The 17,490-nt window shown below is 31.2% G+C and overlaps 1 protein-coding gene across 2 annotated transcripts; it reads right to left on the bottom strand.

Annotated features, from left to right (window-relative positions):
* Positions 1 to 1,858: 1,858 nt before the first annotated feature.
* LOC111623506 (SOSS complex subunit B1-B-like) lies at positions 1,859 to 11,236 on the bottom strand. 2 transcript variants are annotated; one of them, XM_023366105.1, is made up of 4 exons: positions 11,041 to 11,236; positions 4,191 to 4,329; positions 2,353 to 2,489; positions 1,860 to 2,288 (listed from the first exon to the last, which is right to left on the bottom strand). In XM_023366105.1, exons 1-3 carry the CDS (start codon positions 11,114 to 11,116, stop codon positions 2,402 to 2,404), a joined length of 303 nt encoding a protein of 100 aa, XP_023221873.1. In that variant the 5' UTR covers positions 11,117 to 11,236; the 3' UTR covers positions 1,860 to 2,288; positions 2,353 to 2,401. The 2 variants fall into 2 exon arrangements, with proteins under 2 accessions (XP_023221872.1, XP_023221873.1); XM_023366104.1 differs by having other exon boundaries at positions 1,859 to 2,489.
* Positions 11,237 to 17,490: the final 6,254 nt, after the last annotated feature.

Here is a 17,490-nt window from a genome sequence, read left to right as displayed (position 1 = left end):
TGTCAGTTGTTCTGTTGTATGCCTTCAGATATGCCATTGTAGGTCAAATTTGTCTGTTCTTATCTAGTATATTCAATAGAGCTTGGATGTCTAAAGATATTTGTTGTCAAAGGTAGCATTCTCCAGCTGTTTTGTACTGAGGACATGTTAGTAATATATGTTGGATGTTAAGTGGGCTGTGGCAAGTTGAGCATATTAGTTGGATATCACTCACTTGTTATCAGAAAGTTATGGGTTAGTCTCATATGTCCAGTTCTCAGTCGGACAAGCACTATTTCTTCTTTCCAATTTTTCCATTAGCTGGTTGTCCATTTTATTAACTCTGGTTTTATGGTATGTAGTTTATTGTTCAGTTGTTTGTCCCAGTCCTCTTGCCATTTGTTGTGTATGTACAGTACTTGTTGATACAGCTATAAAGTTTTTTAATAGTATGGTCTAAAAGTTCTTGCTTGGTTCCTGTTTTGCAAGTTTGTCAGCTGTTTCATTTCCTTGGCTCAGGCAGCCAATAGAAGGCTATTGTATTTCCAGCATGTTTGAGATGTTGGAGATGATGTATGCTAATGAGTGTCATGTGGTCTGTTATCCTACAACTGTTAATTGCCTGTAGTACACTGTGCAAGTCTATATATTATTGTTCATCTGTGGTTGATGATCTTAAGATATTACTTTAAATTTGTTAGAAAAAATGTATTAATCACTTTAGAGTTTAAACAGTTATCAGCACATTTCATTCCAAGTCAAGTACCATTTGATTTTCTGTTTGATTTCCAATTATGAGCCCAACATTCATAAATCACTTGAGCTTGGCTTCCTAACTGCAATAATTTTTCTTTGCTTTTGACAGTCAAATTGTCCTTATAAAAAGCTTTAGCTTACAGATCAGCCCTTCATCTCCTCATTTTTGAATTTTTAAAAATTACAAGGAACTATTGTAGCATCAAGAAAAGATTATTTTACACCAAAGACAATGGGACAAATGTCAATAAATTTTGAACTCTTGTCATTCTTCCACCATAGAAACCTACATACATCAATCATCTCTTCTCTCACGGATTTGTGAAAACACCTGTTCAATATCAGTTATAATGCCTATTGCTCCAAAACAATATTGGATCAAAAATTCAAGAGTCTACTGAGACAAACTCAGTCCTGTACTTAAAAACAATCCTTTAAAGTAGTGTACTCAATACATCTCTGCATCATCAGGAGATGGATGACTAAACCAAGATAGGTTTTGTATCAATGATCTTGATCTATCTTTACTGTTTCATGAAAGTGGATCAATATCTCTTCTAATAATTTCTTACAAACACACAATATAATCTACACTAAATCTCTAGTTTCCAAATCTTATCCCCATTTACAAAATTTTGAGATTCCTACCATATTAATCATGGCCATTGTGTTTTTATACACTAAAATACACCATCCAAATTGAGTTTCCATGGCTGAGATGCCATATTTAAAAACTGCAACAATCAATATGAGAGATATTCTTGTCCCGATTGTTGCAGTTTATGGTTCTTTACTATATATATCTTTCTGCCCATGTAAACAGTGCAATGGGATATAACAAAGCTTTAATAATATATAATTCTCTCTTATATTTCAAACAAATGATAATCATCTTTAAGTATATTATGGTAGAAGAAAACTGCATAACAGTGTGGCTGTTTTCTCATTTTTTTAAAGGCTCTTGGGGTTCATCAGTAGACAGTGTAATGTCTTCTTTCACAAATGAAACATTTAACCATACTATGACAAGTTTTGGACGTANAAAATTAATCTAATCTAATTTGATTAGATTAATTTTGATTTGATTGAATATTAATTTTGATTAGGTGGTTAAAACACTTATTATTCTAAAAATTATAATTAATTAATTTAGAAATTTCTGGAAGAAAAGAAAACACAGCACAGAGTGGGACTTGAACCCACAACTTTACTACCTAGACCACCAACCAATCTTGTTTGGCAAGACCACTTGCCTTAAAGTTGGATCATGATTATGTATTTATGTATATATCCAAAAATATTATATATATTATTGATACACAGAAACACAAAACAATGAACAGAGAAAATTTCACTCTCCAGTAATGAATGAAGAAAGAATAGCACACCAAGGGTGTAAAACTGACAATCCAATGTCTGCATACAGTACTGCTTGCACCAACTAAATCAGTCTCAGGTATCAGTGGATTTATAGGTTCAAACATGGCCACTGTTCTATGGAAGATTCTTTGTGGCTAGATCTGGCATTCATTGTAGCAGTAACAGAGAAGACACTATGGGAGAATTGGAAAGTTAGAGAAATGACCACTATTGGATATTAGTGTATAATCGGCCCACCTCATTCATGTTGAGCTGAAATTCCACAAAGTCCACGGCAACATGATTCTCAGGCAACCAAAGCCTGAGTAGAAAGATAGGTGCCAGAAACTTCTGATACCAGACTGATGGTAATGCTTTCCTGGAATGTGCCATGACTGGAAATAAAAGCAATGTCACTACTTCCAACAAGAAAGCATGGAATGATGCCAAAGCACATCTCCCAAACTCAAGTTCTAGTTCCAGCTCTCACCGGAAAAGTCATGCTCACATTCTACATAAAACACTTAAACAGTAATTTGTAATATGACCTGCTAAAAAACTACCTGAAGCCAGTAATCCAAACCAGTCACTATTTCAGTACCTTAGATACAAACTAGAAAAAAAAAATTCTGGTTTCCTGCTGATTCTACAGGTAACTTATATACTATTATGCAAGATATGTCAATGATATTTTAATAATATATGATTCGCAAACAGCCACAGCCAGAGAAAGAGGAATATGCAAATAAACTAGATGGAAATTTAAAATTAACACGTGAAGAAATAATAAACCAGGAAATGAATTACCTTGATGCAACTATTAAAAGAGAAGGAACAAAATTTTTCTTTTGTAAGTACGAAAAACAGTAATACTAAACAAAATCATTAATTATAATTCGACTGATATTGATACAAAAGACTGATACTTTATATATTAATTTTCCATATATAAATCATCTTTTTGAAAAATATAAACCAGAATTTAATAAATTTTCTATTTGTATAGTAGCAAAACAAAAAATAGGTTAACAAATGTAATTAATATTATAAACAAAGAAGATCTAAGCATTATTATGAAAACAACTAGAAACTGCAGGAGTCATCTACAAATTATTATGTACGTGTACTAGTCTGAAACGTTACATAGGAGAAACAGAAAGAAGATTGGAAAAAAAGTTAAAGGAACACGAAGCTGCAATCCAGTTAAAAAGACAAGAATACCCATGGTACCAGCATTGTAATAGATTTAATTTAATTGCAAAATAGATAGAAATAATGTTAAAATATTGTATAAAACTAAAAATTGTTTAAAAAAGAATTATTGGATATTTCTGTATCAAAAATTATGCAAAAGTAATTAATTTAAATACGGGTATGAATGTAGATGCATGCTGGGACAACATTGTACAGTATAAGGGGAACAACAGTTGGCAAATGAATGTATCCACTGATGAGGTTTTTTGAGAAAAGCGAAATGTATATGAGAAAAAATAAAGGTTTAGTATTCGTTACTTTGTTTGTCTGCCTAATAAATTTCTCAAAGTCGGATATAAAGTGTATATTACTCGTTAACATTCTGAAATTATTTTTAGAATTGTTAGCATATCATTGAAAGCAAGAAATTTTGGCAATTTAATTACTGTAGTGGGTGCAATATAATGACCAGTGTTTAAAGCACTGGTTGAGAGTGATACAAATGCACATTATCAGCCATATTCAGGGGTTAATAACAAAAAAAACCAGTTCAATAAAGCTTATTTACATAAAGATATTGTAATCAGGGTCTCTTATAGTTATCATTAAGTTCAATGTTAAAATAAACTTGTGAAAGTTTACTTTTATATTCAAAATTTGCTATAGTTCAGTTGTTTTGGGACATGCTAATTCTGATAGCATTAAGTAATTATTGATACTATAATAGCCATGATTACAATAAGTAGATTTTACTGTGTATTCTTCTAAATATTATTAAATTTTCAAAATTAATAAATTAAACTCTGACTTTACATATCTGTAGAAAATGAAAATTTTTAAATTAGAAAAGTTCAGGATTTTTTTAACATTTGAAATATGCTAAGCTAAAAATTTCTATTTACCCTTTAGTTAATTTGCAAATATCACCAGACTGGATGTAATTTCCTGGTTCGTCCCAAACAGAAAGATTAATACAAGCTGAACGATCAGCTATTTTACAGGTTCTCACTTCATGACCATCTTTTGTTGTATTTGGCCTACCTATAAAAGAAATTTATAGTATCATAATTTAACATTAAATTAAAATTTATATAAATAATATAATTTTTATAAATACTACTTGAATAATTTCTTGTCTTAGTTTTAAGTTTAGTTGCCAATTTTAATAATTGACAAGAAAAAAAAAAATAATACAATAAGGTGTTATATAACAATTTAATCTCACTTCCCATATATTTTATAAATTCTCAGATGAATGAAATTAAATTTATATAAATCAAGAACAAAATATACAACATGAATCCTGAGTGAGAGAATCAATCTTTATATAGTAACATCAAGAAAGAAATGTCCAAATTAAAACACATTTGGTACTTTTGAAAGACCTTAAAGAAAATCATTAACTTAGGACTAAATTTACTAGTAAGAGTCACTCAAATATGTCTTCATCAATTTTAACTCCTTTTTGACTATCCCCCTATCACATTTTGTCACCAATTTTTACACATCTCCATGCTGATATGCTTGATCTACCACTCCCAATATTAAAATGAAGCATTTCTGTAAAACAGAGACAGTATATTAATTTATATTTCCTGCCAAGATGAGACTAATTTTAAAATCAGGCAATAGAAAAAATTCACAAATTTACTACAGAAGAGTCTGATGACATTAACTTTAATCTAGAAATTTCTTAGTACATAATATAAAAGCTGTTTACTGGTATATTATGTTAACAGTATCTTTATCTGTAAAAGGTTTAATTGTTGCCATTATCCTTTCATATTAAAAGTTTTACTAGAATGCTTCCAATACAATATATTTAGTATTTAGTGCAATACTTCTGCTAAAATGCAACTATTTAAATAAGCAAGAACTTGCTTATGATCATTGATCAAAATAATTTTGGTAAAAAAGATTTCAAATAGGAATATTTTTAAGAATCATTACATCATTCTACTAACCCCCTTCAACCATAATTTTTATATATCTATTCTCAGTGCAGAAGTAATTTGAAAGACCTCTAAGTATTGTTAAGAACATTCTCTACTATTTTCCTTGGAGTTTAAAGGCATTCAATCAATCAGTGTAGCTTCCAATTTAAAGAAATTTCTTTATTGAGAATTTATAAAATAAAAATGTTTATTTCAATTGTCTTATTGCTTACAAATTATAGATTTACATAATTTATTCATATTTTTACATTAGTTTAAATTAAATAAGCATTATCAGTTTAAGTACAAAAACAAGGAGCAAACATTTAAGTATAATATAAAGACACCAAAACCATGCATTTAGATTTTAATGTTCATTTTGTTAAATAAGTCATGTTAAAACTACTTATCTACAAATCATTATATAACATTTATCAGCAGAGTTTCAGCATTACAGAGATTTTTTTTTGCATTTCTATTTAGTAAGATACTTGCTAAACAATTATTTATTAAGATTTACAGGCAAGTTGAGCTAAAAGCTGCAAAGACATTTCTGCTCTAAATTTAGCTGGTAATTAAAGATCGAGATTAATCCATTCTATCATTCTGTAAATTATTTTATTTCATTAAAATAAACCAGTTTAGAAATTATTACTCTTATTAAACTACTTATGTAAAGAAATTTAAAAACTTTTGGTCACCTGCATGACATCTGATAAATACCATAACCTCTAATTTAGTATTTTCTTATAATAAAATCAATATATTCAGTTAATATCTATCAGAATCAAAGGTGTATGCATCTTTTTTTCTGTTAAAATCTTAAATGTTATACATGTACCATTACACCATGTTTTAGCAATGATATTTTATTATTAATTAATAAAACAAACTGGAGATATATATTTGAAATAAAATTTAGCAATTGCAAAAGCTTCAGATATAAGCCAACATTTTGAAAGTTCAGTTACTTTATAATGTTCTATTCATAAGTGTATAATATACAAACTCATGAATGGTTATGAATATAATGAATATGTTAATTTTGTGTGTCTAGAATATATTTTGAAGGATAATTTTGTATAATTTATTAAACAGGTCAATGAGGAAATTCTAAACAGCATTCTTTCAACAAAATGATACAATGGCAGTTATTAATATTTCAATGAAGTTACTAAAATTACCAAAGATTAATGTATTTAATTTTTTAAATGTTCTCTTATATTATTTATTTTTTCATTGCCAATTGTTTAGATATCTTTGAATTTTCCAGTTTAATACAAAGCTAGTGCAGAAGATACTTTCACACAAAAACTTAGCATTTTTCATTAATTTGAAATCAGGTCGGTCAGACACTAGCAGATAATATTTTTACTTAACTTTTGATTTAATAAAAATCTGTAAATTTAAAAATTAAAAAACAGCTAAAGTTGTAACATATATTAAACATTAATTACTTTAAAAGATGGACACATGAAAATAATTGTTAAATGAACTACATTTTTGTCCATCACAAGTATTGTCCAGTCATACACTTAAATTTCTCAATTATTGATTTTCATATGTAAAAATACTAAACTGGAGAAATTTATGTATATAATTTAAATTTAATTTACTTATTATATATAATTTTAAGCAATTGAAATGAGAAAAATCTTACAAAACAAAACCACACCCTTCAGGAAGTAAAATTTAATGAACAAATAACATTTGACTCAGCGTAATGGATGACCTTCGATTAAATTTTACTTGCTGAAGTGATATAATGTATGGTTTTGTTTGTTTACACATTAAACTGACCAAATTAAACATTGAAATGATAAAGATTGGTACAACAAAAATAGTACTTTAACTTGATACAATATCCAAAAAAGATGAGAAAATATGATCAAACTTACTAAGGGAAAAAGAGAACTTATTATGTAGGATTGACATACAGAATACTATGGAATCATGTTACAAGAAACAACTATATAGAACAAGCCAAGTGTTATAGCATTGATATGGACACTAGATATGATGATCCAGATTTATTAGAAATGCCCTGTAATTGTTAATAGCTGGGCAGATAAGCAAACCATCTTTATATATATATTAAAAGCAAAATAATCTGTCCTCACCGAAACCAACTATTTACAAAAATACAGCACATAAATAGGTTATACCAGGTTGAATGTGGGGTCTACAATCCTTACTCAAAAGGTCACCCGTTAACTTCCTCTGTGGACTCTTCTTAATCCTTTTTATGAATTCATGCAAGTAGAAAGAGAGATAGGAGACAAAGACTTCACTTTTGATTCAGACTTAGAGTTGAAGAGACAGCTATTTGTTTGCTTCTTTAACAACTATTTTTTAATAGTTGAATAGTTTGATTTTTGAATAACCTTCGGCTATATACAGAATATAGATTTAGCTTTTACACTATTTTTAGTAATTTTTATCTGTATACAGTATGTATTAAAAACAAAATGTTCTGTCACCACCACACAAACAAAATAGAATGGAACCCTGCTTAATGAGCAAATCAAATTTTTAAAAAATGACTCACTTAATGAGTGATTTTTCATATAATGAGTGACAAATAGGGAAAGTTCTGGATTGTGCACATGCTCCATCATGCTATTACCAGCAATTTTTTTGTTTTCTGTAAATCAAATTCGCATTCCAGGTTGGTTCATTCCATGCTAGAAGAAAAGATTGTTAAGGAGCGTGAATTATCATAACATATATTATATAATTTTCTTTGAATAAATGTTATATGTAAAATACCATATTTACTTGCATATAAGACAACCTCGCATATAGGACAAGGTGTGATGTTAAACATCAAAATAAAGAAAATTAAATTTATTAATACAATTCTAATTTTATTTTGTTTAAATCACAAATTATCATCAAATGCACGTATTAAGGCAAACAATCATATTTTCTTGACACTATCACCTTTTGTCCTCCGATCCATCGAGCGAATTTAAAATGCAATATTTCCTGAATGATTGCTATCAGCTTTTGAAGATTGCTTTTCCATGCACCCAATACCTATGTAGCAAAACCAAAAGATTATAATGTGTATGACAGGAAAATGTTTACTTTTTATTATTCAAAATGTACAAATATTCATTAAAAATACAAGTAACCCCTGTATAACATGGCACTTCTATAGCACGGATTTACTCTAAGACGGTTCAAGAATTGAGAACATCCCCGTATAACACGGTGCCTTTATAGCACGGATTTACTCTAACACAGTTTGAGAATTGGGTAAAACTCTCGTACAACATGAAATGTACAGTAATAAAAACTATTAAAAGCGAACTTTATCTAATTTAAAATTAAGGAAATCCCCGTACAACAGTTCAAGAAACATGATAAAGCTTTTAAATACAAAAGATACCTCATTTGACATTTTTCATTCGAGCGCATAAGTACTATCAGATTTTCCTGCATAATTTTTGTGAAGTATTAGTACTTAAGTATGTAAATTTTCATTTCCTGCCTTCTGTCAATACACGTGGTCCTTCTCAAAACTTGTTTCAGTGTTGCCAGATCTCGACACTTCTTTTGATATTGCCAGATATTTTTTCCTTATTCAATACTTGCTTTATTCTTCATAAGTGCTTAGCACCATATAAGGAAATTTATGAAGATCTTTTAACTAAAAGCAAGCAATCTAAAATAACATTTCTTGCAAAAGGTAGAGCATGGATAATGGATCTGAAGATAATGCAGAAAAATGCTCAGAGGACAAGGATATCTTGCCAAAAAGAAAACGCCCTCAGTTAATAGNAAATGAAGCTTCCTCAATGTGTAACTGTTTAGTTTTATTGATGACTTTTTCCTCTATCTTTGTATAGAATAATATTTGCATAATATAATAATAAAAATTCCGTGTTTAGTTTTTTTACTTGATCCATGGATTTAACTTAAGATATTGAAACATATATTTCGCTAAAATGCTATATCTTAAAAATTAGAGCTCCTAGGCAAAAACTAATGCCATATTTGAATTCAGGACATCAAATTCATATGAAATCAGCTCAAAATACCTGGGCACCAAAACCACTGTTGACCTCTGTAATCAGTTGTTTGAAAATGCAAAGAGCAAACAGGAATATTTTTGGTGTTTCCAAAGTTTTAAAAGTATGCAACTCACTATTACATAACTATTTTTGTATAGTATCATGTTGCAAAAGACCTAATTTGTATTGCATCATGTTTCACAATAATGCTCTTGCACTGAGGTACACTGCAATCTGCAACAATTGCTTATGGTATTTTTTTTTGTTGTTAAAGGAATTCTAAAATTCATGTCAAGCCAATAAGAAAAATAACGAAACAAGAAAAATTCAGATAACGGCAATAATTTGGTGGCTCCAGTACTATCATTAGTTGTTTCGTAAAATGACACCAGTGTGCATTTATGACTCTGTGCAACAGTAAATGTTTCAATAGGGAATGCTAGATCATCAGATTAACTTAAGATATTTTCGAAGAGTTCAAATAGTTCAGACACACAAATAGTTTAACTTCTGAATTACAACTAATTTTTTTTAAAAATGTAGATTAGATTTTTTGAAAAAAAATATCTAATTCTGATAATGTGGTATAAAAATAATTTACTTATCTAGTATATCTTTCTAATTTTTAATTCTGTTGTGTTATATTCAATGTTACTGGATTAATTAAAAACAAAACACTATGCAGAATATACTGTTGTAAAAGTTATCTTCTCTCAATCAACTTTACTTAATTTCAACTAAAATTCAAATCTTCAAAATTTTTCTTTTGCAAGGATAGCATACTAAAACAGTCAGTTTCAAAACTACCAAATAACGAGAGTAGACTCACCAAAACACTATTATTGATTTAATCCATCGAATTAGCTCACTGGCTGAAACTAGCATGATTAAAAACTACAGGAGAGTATTACTAACAGATTGCTACTTTGTCAGTCTTAACTTAATATTCACTTTTTCGGCTCAAAATTTTTACCTGCCTACACAGTTAAATCAGCAGATATGGAAAATTCTCTCTTACAACAAATACATTTTGAACTCAGCATCTTGCATTACACCTTTGTCAACAGTTTTTACTCGCTTACAAAACAAAATAGACTATTTTGCTTGGTTTTTTAATTCCACGCAGAGCATTTCGTAGTAGCAACCCTAAAGCTTAGTTTACGCCGAGCGCAATTTGCCGGCGAAAGCGAAAAACGGAGCGAATAACTCAATTTGCTCCGTTTTTCACTTTCGCTAGCGAATCGTCTTCAGTGCAAGCTAAGCTTTAATTAAAAAGAAACTTTGTATTCAGATTTAAGAGATTTTTATATATTAAGCACATTTATATATATTAAATCTTTAACCATTAATACAACCCTTTAATTCAATACCAACAAACGCAGGTTTTTGTTTAACTTTTCAAAATCACGAATGAAAAACTTAAAAAAAAAAATATTTCTTTCCAAAAGTAAAAAAAAAAATGATGGTTTTTGACTATTGCATACACCACTTTTGTTAATTTTTAATTATTTTTCAATTAGATGAAATAATTTGCAAATATGACAAAAATTTAGGGCAACAACAAGGAAATTAAAATCTATATAAACTTTTAAACTTGTAAAGAATCCAAAACCGGTTGAATAAAAATTGATTTAGTTATTAATAATCCACAATAGGAATTAACTATATTGGATTTAAAATACATTATAATATTTTTTTTCCCCCACTTTTGATAACTTTATGTGATGAAATAAGATTTTCTGGACGAGTCTTTTGTGAAGTAGAAAATCCTTAAAACTGTTAAGAACACACATCATTACCTATTTCTAAGATGATAAAAATGATGTTTAAATTCTTCATTCCTGGTTTCAAATCGCGAATATTAGTTATTTCCATTGTACGCAGAACAGAAATATATAGGAAACTGCAATTATCGTTTTCTCCTCCCCGACATTCAAAGACTGGCAAAACGATACTTCCACCGTCACGGCAACATGCTGACTACACTGAAATCAAATCGATTCATCAACGTTTATATAGGTGTACGCATGTATGCCACGCCACCTAACGTTCGTAAACTGTATTAAAAGTTTTTATCGTACTCTGTCAAAATTTTAAGAGAATTTTATTCTATAAATCTATATTTATTTTTTTACATTAATTTTTAATTCGTATAGCAATAATGATAATAATTATAAGTTATCTTACGTGGTGATAAATCATTACTCTAGTTTTCGTATTAAACATGAAATACTCTTTACCAAAGCTTGGCATATATCTTTACTTATAATTTTAGAATGAAGACAAATATTTGTTTTGAATTCGCTAATTGTTATTATAAAAATTACCTCTATCAATTTAAAGATTTTTGAAACATAATATCTATGTTTCTAATACATAGCTAATCGTGAAATTTAATACTGTATTTTGTTTCTTGTATAGTCGGTACGATATTTAACCACTTTCTAATTGGAAAAATCACTTTGCTCTAGATATAAGGAAATGCAAAGACCGTTTCTCATCTTTTAGTGAACACACGGCAATATAATACAGTGCTATAAGCAATTATATGTCAAGAATAACACTAGTATTAACTCGCCTTGTTGGAACTAAGAAGGCTTTATTTAGCAAGTCCATAATGGGTTCGGCTAAGCAGTGCCGTAACTAGGGCGGTGCCAGCGGTGCCCAGGCACAGGCGCAGACCCCCAAGGGGCGCAGAAATGACCTGAACCAAGTTTTGGGTATAGTTTTGGGGCGTAGTTACAGAAGCTCGCATCGGGCGCATAAAAGACTAGTTACGACGCTGCGGCTAAGCTCAATGGGGCAACCGGGTGATGCAGAACAGGGTCTGACATATTCCGGGTTTTTTGATCTGTATGGTTTCGATCCCGGGTATCCCAAAGTTGTAGGTTGAAGCCTAAACCGCTCGGTTATCATTAGACATTGATTTGAAATAAACACATTTGAATCATATATCACGCCAAATGCAACTGTATATCAAGAATATATGTAAGTTTGTATTTTGTTTAATATATGTTTCTTATGTCAGAGTATTTTTACTGAAAACGAAGTAGTAGATCTAGCCATCTTTATTTGACGGTCGGATGGCCGAGGCGGTTAACGCACCAGTCTATCGAAATCGAATCCGGGCGAACAACCCAGGAGCTTTACTACATTACTGATTTATTTGGAAATGTCGGGTCTCGTCCCTCACCAACGGCTCCTCATTTGGACCTGGCCGAACCTACGAAAGGTGAGATTAAATAATACTTCCTTAATGTTCACAGGATGGAAATAGTCAAAAAATAAACACTCAGGAATGGATAAAGAATATGCAGTAATATTTATTGATGGCACTCAATGTAAATTATCATTTCCCTTTTTGTTTTTTTTTTATTATGCTTACATTTTATATTACTAGTAATGATTATAAAAGCGTAAATAAACGTTATTGAATAATACACTAAACACAAAATAAAAAGTACTCTTAGTAAATCACTTCCAATAAAAACAAAAACATATATCCCACACTATTCTAAAGTCAATTGTAGAATATCGCCATGGTAATTAAGTTTAAATTTAAATTGAAGACATAGTCTGTTGAAAGAAGTTTTATTCGTTTACGGCAACGGCACACATAGGCGATCTGCCAAGGGGGAAGTGCCTCCCGGGAGGTCTTTTATGAAAAACTGGCACTTATTCAGGCGTTACAGACGTGGAGAAAATCCAGAAAATTCCACGTGGCCGCCCGTCCGAGAGATGCGCGAACCCACGACCGAACTCCCAGTGTTCAAGGCCAACGACCAACACTGGGAGTTCTGCCGAACACTGGGGACGACCGACCTACTGTAAGTCCCCAGTGTTCGGCCGACCTAAGACCGACTGAAAGGTCGGTCGTCAAAAGTTTATATTCCAGAACATTAAGACCGAATAAATGGTGATTCCTTTTCAACAGATTGTGTCTCCAATTTAAATTTAAATTCTGAACTTAATTAAAACAAAATTTTTCTAGCTTTTACAGTTAAAAATTTTTCAAATTCTTTTCTATATTCCCTTCTTTTTCAACAAAATTCCTTCAAACTAATGATATGGATAATTCATCCAATCTTTTCTGTCTCCTCGAAGTCCTTTTAATAATTTTAACTGACAGCCTAAAGGATAATTATTGTGTCAGCTTACTTCTCCGGAGACCTACAAATGAATCTAAACGGGTCGAAAAACTCAAAAATTTTTCGTAGTGATGCATCGCGGATTTATTGAGCCCTCCTTCATCATCCCGCCGCCCCATTGCGGGCCTTCCCGAACTCACGATGAACTTAATAAAAAAAATNCTCCCGGAAGGCATTCCCCGTAGTCAGATCGCCCAAGTGTTGCGCTGCCATAACTTAACAAAGAAACAAACTCTTTCCGTAAGGAGCAAGAAATTGATCTAAAGTTTATTGTCTTACTCTTTTAATCAAAATTTTTCTCAAATGCGATAGCGCATTGTCGCTTTCTATTGCCACTATGACTTTTTTCATTCTTTGATGCCATATTGATTAAATATATAAGTCACAAAACTGAAAAAAGAAGTATAGCACAAACACTCGGAAAAGAAACGCTTAACTCGCGCATGCCTAACACCAACTAAAATTTGATACAAAATACCGTTACGTTTGTTATCCGAGACAAAATTTTTGCAAAATAAAAGTTCGTTAACTGATTTGGTCGTTAACCAGGACGTTCGTTAACCGGGGTTCCACTGTATGTCCAAACTTAAAACATACAAATAAAGCCTTTATTATCAAGGACTTCCTTACTCCTCTTGGTAGAACCATTTCTACTTTCTTCAGTAATATAAACATATTCACAAAAAGATACTGAAATGCAAAATGTTGAGATTAAAGTAAGTAGGCTGTTTTTTTTTCAAGCTCCAATGGTTCATAAAACAAAGGCAAGTGTAAACAACAAAATGAATTTATCATCAAAAGTTAGGTACAAACATGATTACTTTTCGTCATAATCACTGTGAAGATTGAGGCATTTGTCATATCTGTGCACGAGCTTTGAAATCCCCTCTTCATAGAATGTTGCCATTATGATGATGAGCCTTAATGTTGTTTTGAAAATTGTCATTAGTCTCAAATCTCTGCCCTCCTAGCCACATTTTCAGTTCAGGAAAGAGGTGGAAGTCTTCACACATTAAAAAATGTGAAGACTTCCACCCAGAATGTAACTTTTTAAACACCCAACATATAGCCCCGAGTGACTTCTGTGCACCGTGAAGATTGAGGTATTTATGTCAAAAAGTAACCACGTTTGTACCTAATTTTTGGTAATAAATTCATTTTGTTATTTACACTTGTCTTTGTTTTATGGACCATCAGAGGTTGAAAAATAAAAACAAAACAGCACTCGTAGATGCTGACGGTATATCATTTCAAGATAGACACTACTACTTGTGAAAATTGCAATACCATGATGGAATTATGATATTAGTTTGAAACTTACAGGATATGTAAATCAGGGTGCAGAATGCAAATGATCAAAATTGCAGAATGATTGTACATGTCTAGGCTCAGGAGTGGTCTCTTAGATGTCAAGTTAGAATATAAATACAGGGCTATTTAGGAGCCACACAAGTAGTGCATTGCAGATAGCAAGCTGTAAAAGTGTTTCCAGCTCTGACTACGCCTCATCAGTGACGAACGGCTCAATGCCAACAAATGACAGTTTGAATGTGGATATATGATTAGCCTGCATAAAGGCAGATTTTCATACTATAACATTGCTGCTTGTACAGGGCATAACACCATGACAGCAATGCACATGTGGAGGCAATTTACTGAAGAGAACAGTACATCAAAAATTAAGCAGTGGTCCAAATAAAATATGACACCAAAGGATGACAAACCTTTTCTACATGGCAGTGATAGACAATTCTGCATCATCAAAAATGTTAGCAAAGCAGTGGCTCACTGCAACAGGGGTGGCAGTCTTCCAGCACAGTTTGACACCATCTATTTTAAATGGATGTATACTTCTCTTTACAGTGGATTCCCTTGACCATGGCAGATATTTCTTCCCTGGCACAGCAGATACGACTTCTTTCCTGGCCTGTCCATTCACCAGCTATGTCAGCTATTGAACCATGTCTTGGATATGGTCACTCAGCAACTGATTTATGAAAGTCCTTTAGTCAGTCAGTACCATTGAACTGTAGACATGCATATAACCCACCTGGCAAGCAATTCCTCAGGATACCATCCAAAGCCTTTCAATTCATTGCCACAACATATAGCATCTGAGGCTGTGCAAGATACCAATTTTATCAAATAATAATCATTTTATTGTTCTGAAAATTTAAATCACTTATGATCATCATTTCAGTAATATATGGTACAAATTCCATTCTAATCAGATAATTCCTTCATAATGTTGCAATTTTCACAAATAGTAGTGTAGTCACAACCATTCTCCCTCGAGTAAAGCTTGTTTCTGCAAGTGCAAATATTGTTATTCTTCAACTTCACTCCCTAGAAAGTTCATCAGTTCTTTCAGTAATCTTTCTTTTAGCGTACCAAGAATCCACATCCACTTTATGATTCAAACTGATGTCTATCCCAGACCTTTAGAATTTCTACTTGGAGATGACTTCACACAGCATAACAGCAGCATAATTCTTAGTTGTCAGAACCATAGCAATGTTTTTGGGACCTTTGGCAAATATACAAATTGGTGTCCTTTTAATTTATTTTAAGTTACAGAATGATGGCATGTATTGTAAGAAATAATTATTGTAAATAAGAATTTATTATAGAAAACAAAACTTCAAAATAAAATACTGTATTCAACATGTACCCAAATTACGTACCTACAGCTCTGACGTTCAGATATAGATGTATAGATATACATTATTAAACCACTTCTTTCCCGAGTATATCTATTATACAGATACAATTTTTTTAATTAAATATTCATAAGAATACCAACAATTGTATATATAACTTATGTACAGTACATACATGCAACTGATTATATATTTATAATGTTATATATCACAAACTTAATGACGATAAACAGCTATTAGTGATTTTTTTAAAAAACATAATTGATATATTAGTATGTTTGATGGAGAAATGGTATTTTATTGAAGAAACTATGTTCTATGCATTTATGTTTGATCTAAAATGATATTCAGTTTATGTTTACAATTACATTTATCATTTGTTGTCCTTTAATTTGTGTCTTAAAGATATTTAATATTTACATTCACAAAAGGACCCAGATGATGATAAAGCATAAAAATTAAACAAAAATAAAAACTGCTTTATCTTGAGTTTAAAGACTTTAATAAATGCATTGTTGATAGGTCAGAGTTTATGGAGATTCCCCACAGAGCTATTTTACTTTTTAAAGAAGTAAACTAGCCCTATGGGGAATCCCTATGAACTTTAACCTATCAACCTAAAAGTTTCACAATCACCTCACTGGTAATGAGAAACTTAAGTTTAAAATTTGAGCTTTCTAGACCTAACAGTCTCTCTAGGTACATCTGCATTATAGGACAAAACAAATAGCTTTTTTTTTCACAATTTTTGCACTTTTCAATTGCTTATATTTTGGCAGTACTTTATAGAAAAAATAATCAAATTTTTTCACACTACCTAAGAAAGCAATTATACTGTATTTCAAATGAAATATTCAAATCACTTTCAGCACTTGGGGGTAGAAAAATCAACCCTCAAAAATCAGTAACTCATCTTTGTATATACAGGGAATCAGTGACTTTTATTTGACATGGCATTACTGTCATGACTCTTATAAGTAGGCTGTTTTTTTTCAACTTCCAATGGTCCATAAAACAGACAAGTGTAAATAAAATAAATTTATTACCACAAGTTAGGTAGAAACATGATTACTTTTCATCATAATCACCGTGAAGATTGAGACATTTGTCATATCTATGGATGAGCTTTTCCATTCCCTTGTCACAGAATGTTGCTATCAATTATTTGAGATGGGCCCTAACATTTTGAAGATCATCATTAGTCTCAAACCTCTGCCCTCCTAGCCACTTTTTCTGTTCAGGAAAAAAGTTGCTCAGCGCTAAATTGCTATATGCTGGGTGTTTAAAGGTGGTGAAGACTTCCACCTCTTTCCAGAACTGAAAAGGTGGCTAGCAGGACAGAGGTTTGAGACTAATGATGATTTTCAAAACGATGTTAAGGCCATCTCAATTCACTTGCGGCAACATTATGACAAGGGGATGGAAAAGCTCATGCACAGAT

Source organism: Centruroides sculpturatus, unplaced genomic scaffold (assembly GCF_000671375.1).
Source record: "Centruroides sculpturatus isolate CEXI.00-Female unplaced genomic scaffold, Cexi_2.0 scaffold278, whole genome shotgun sequence".
Classification (NCBI taxonomy): Eukaryota; Metazoa; Arthropoda; class Arachnida; order Scorpiones; family Buthidae; genus Centruroides; species Centruroides sculpturatus.
This window is presented reverse-complemented; position numbering and strand designations above follow the sequence as displayed.

What these genes read in the sequence shown, in the direction of transcription:
- LOC111623506 (XM_023366104.1), bottom strand. Translation starts at nt 11,116, where the DNA reads ATGGAAATAACTAATATTCGCGATTTGAAACCAGGAATGAAGAATTTA. An exon ending in TTTTATCATCTTAGAAATAG is followed by an intron (nt 4,330 to 11,040) that starts GTAATGATGTGT and finishes TTTCTTTTATAG; the next exon opens with GTAGGCCAAATACAACAAAA. An exon ending in ATTTGCAAATTAACTAAAGG is followed by an intron (nt 2,490 to 4,190) that starts GTAAATAGAAAT and finishes TTTTATTTCCAG; the next exon opens with TCATGGCACATTCCAGGAAA.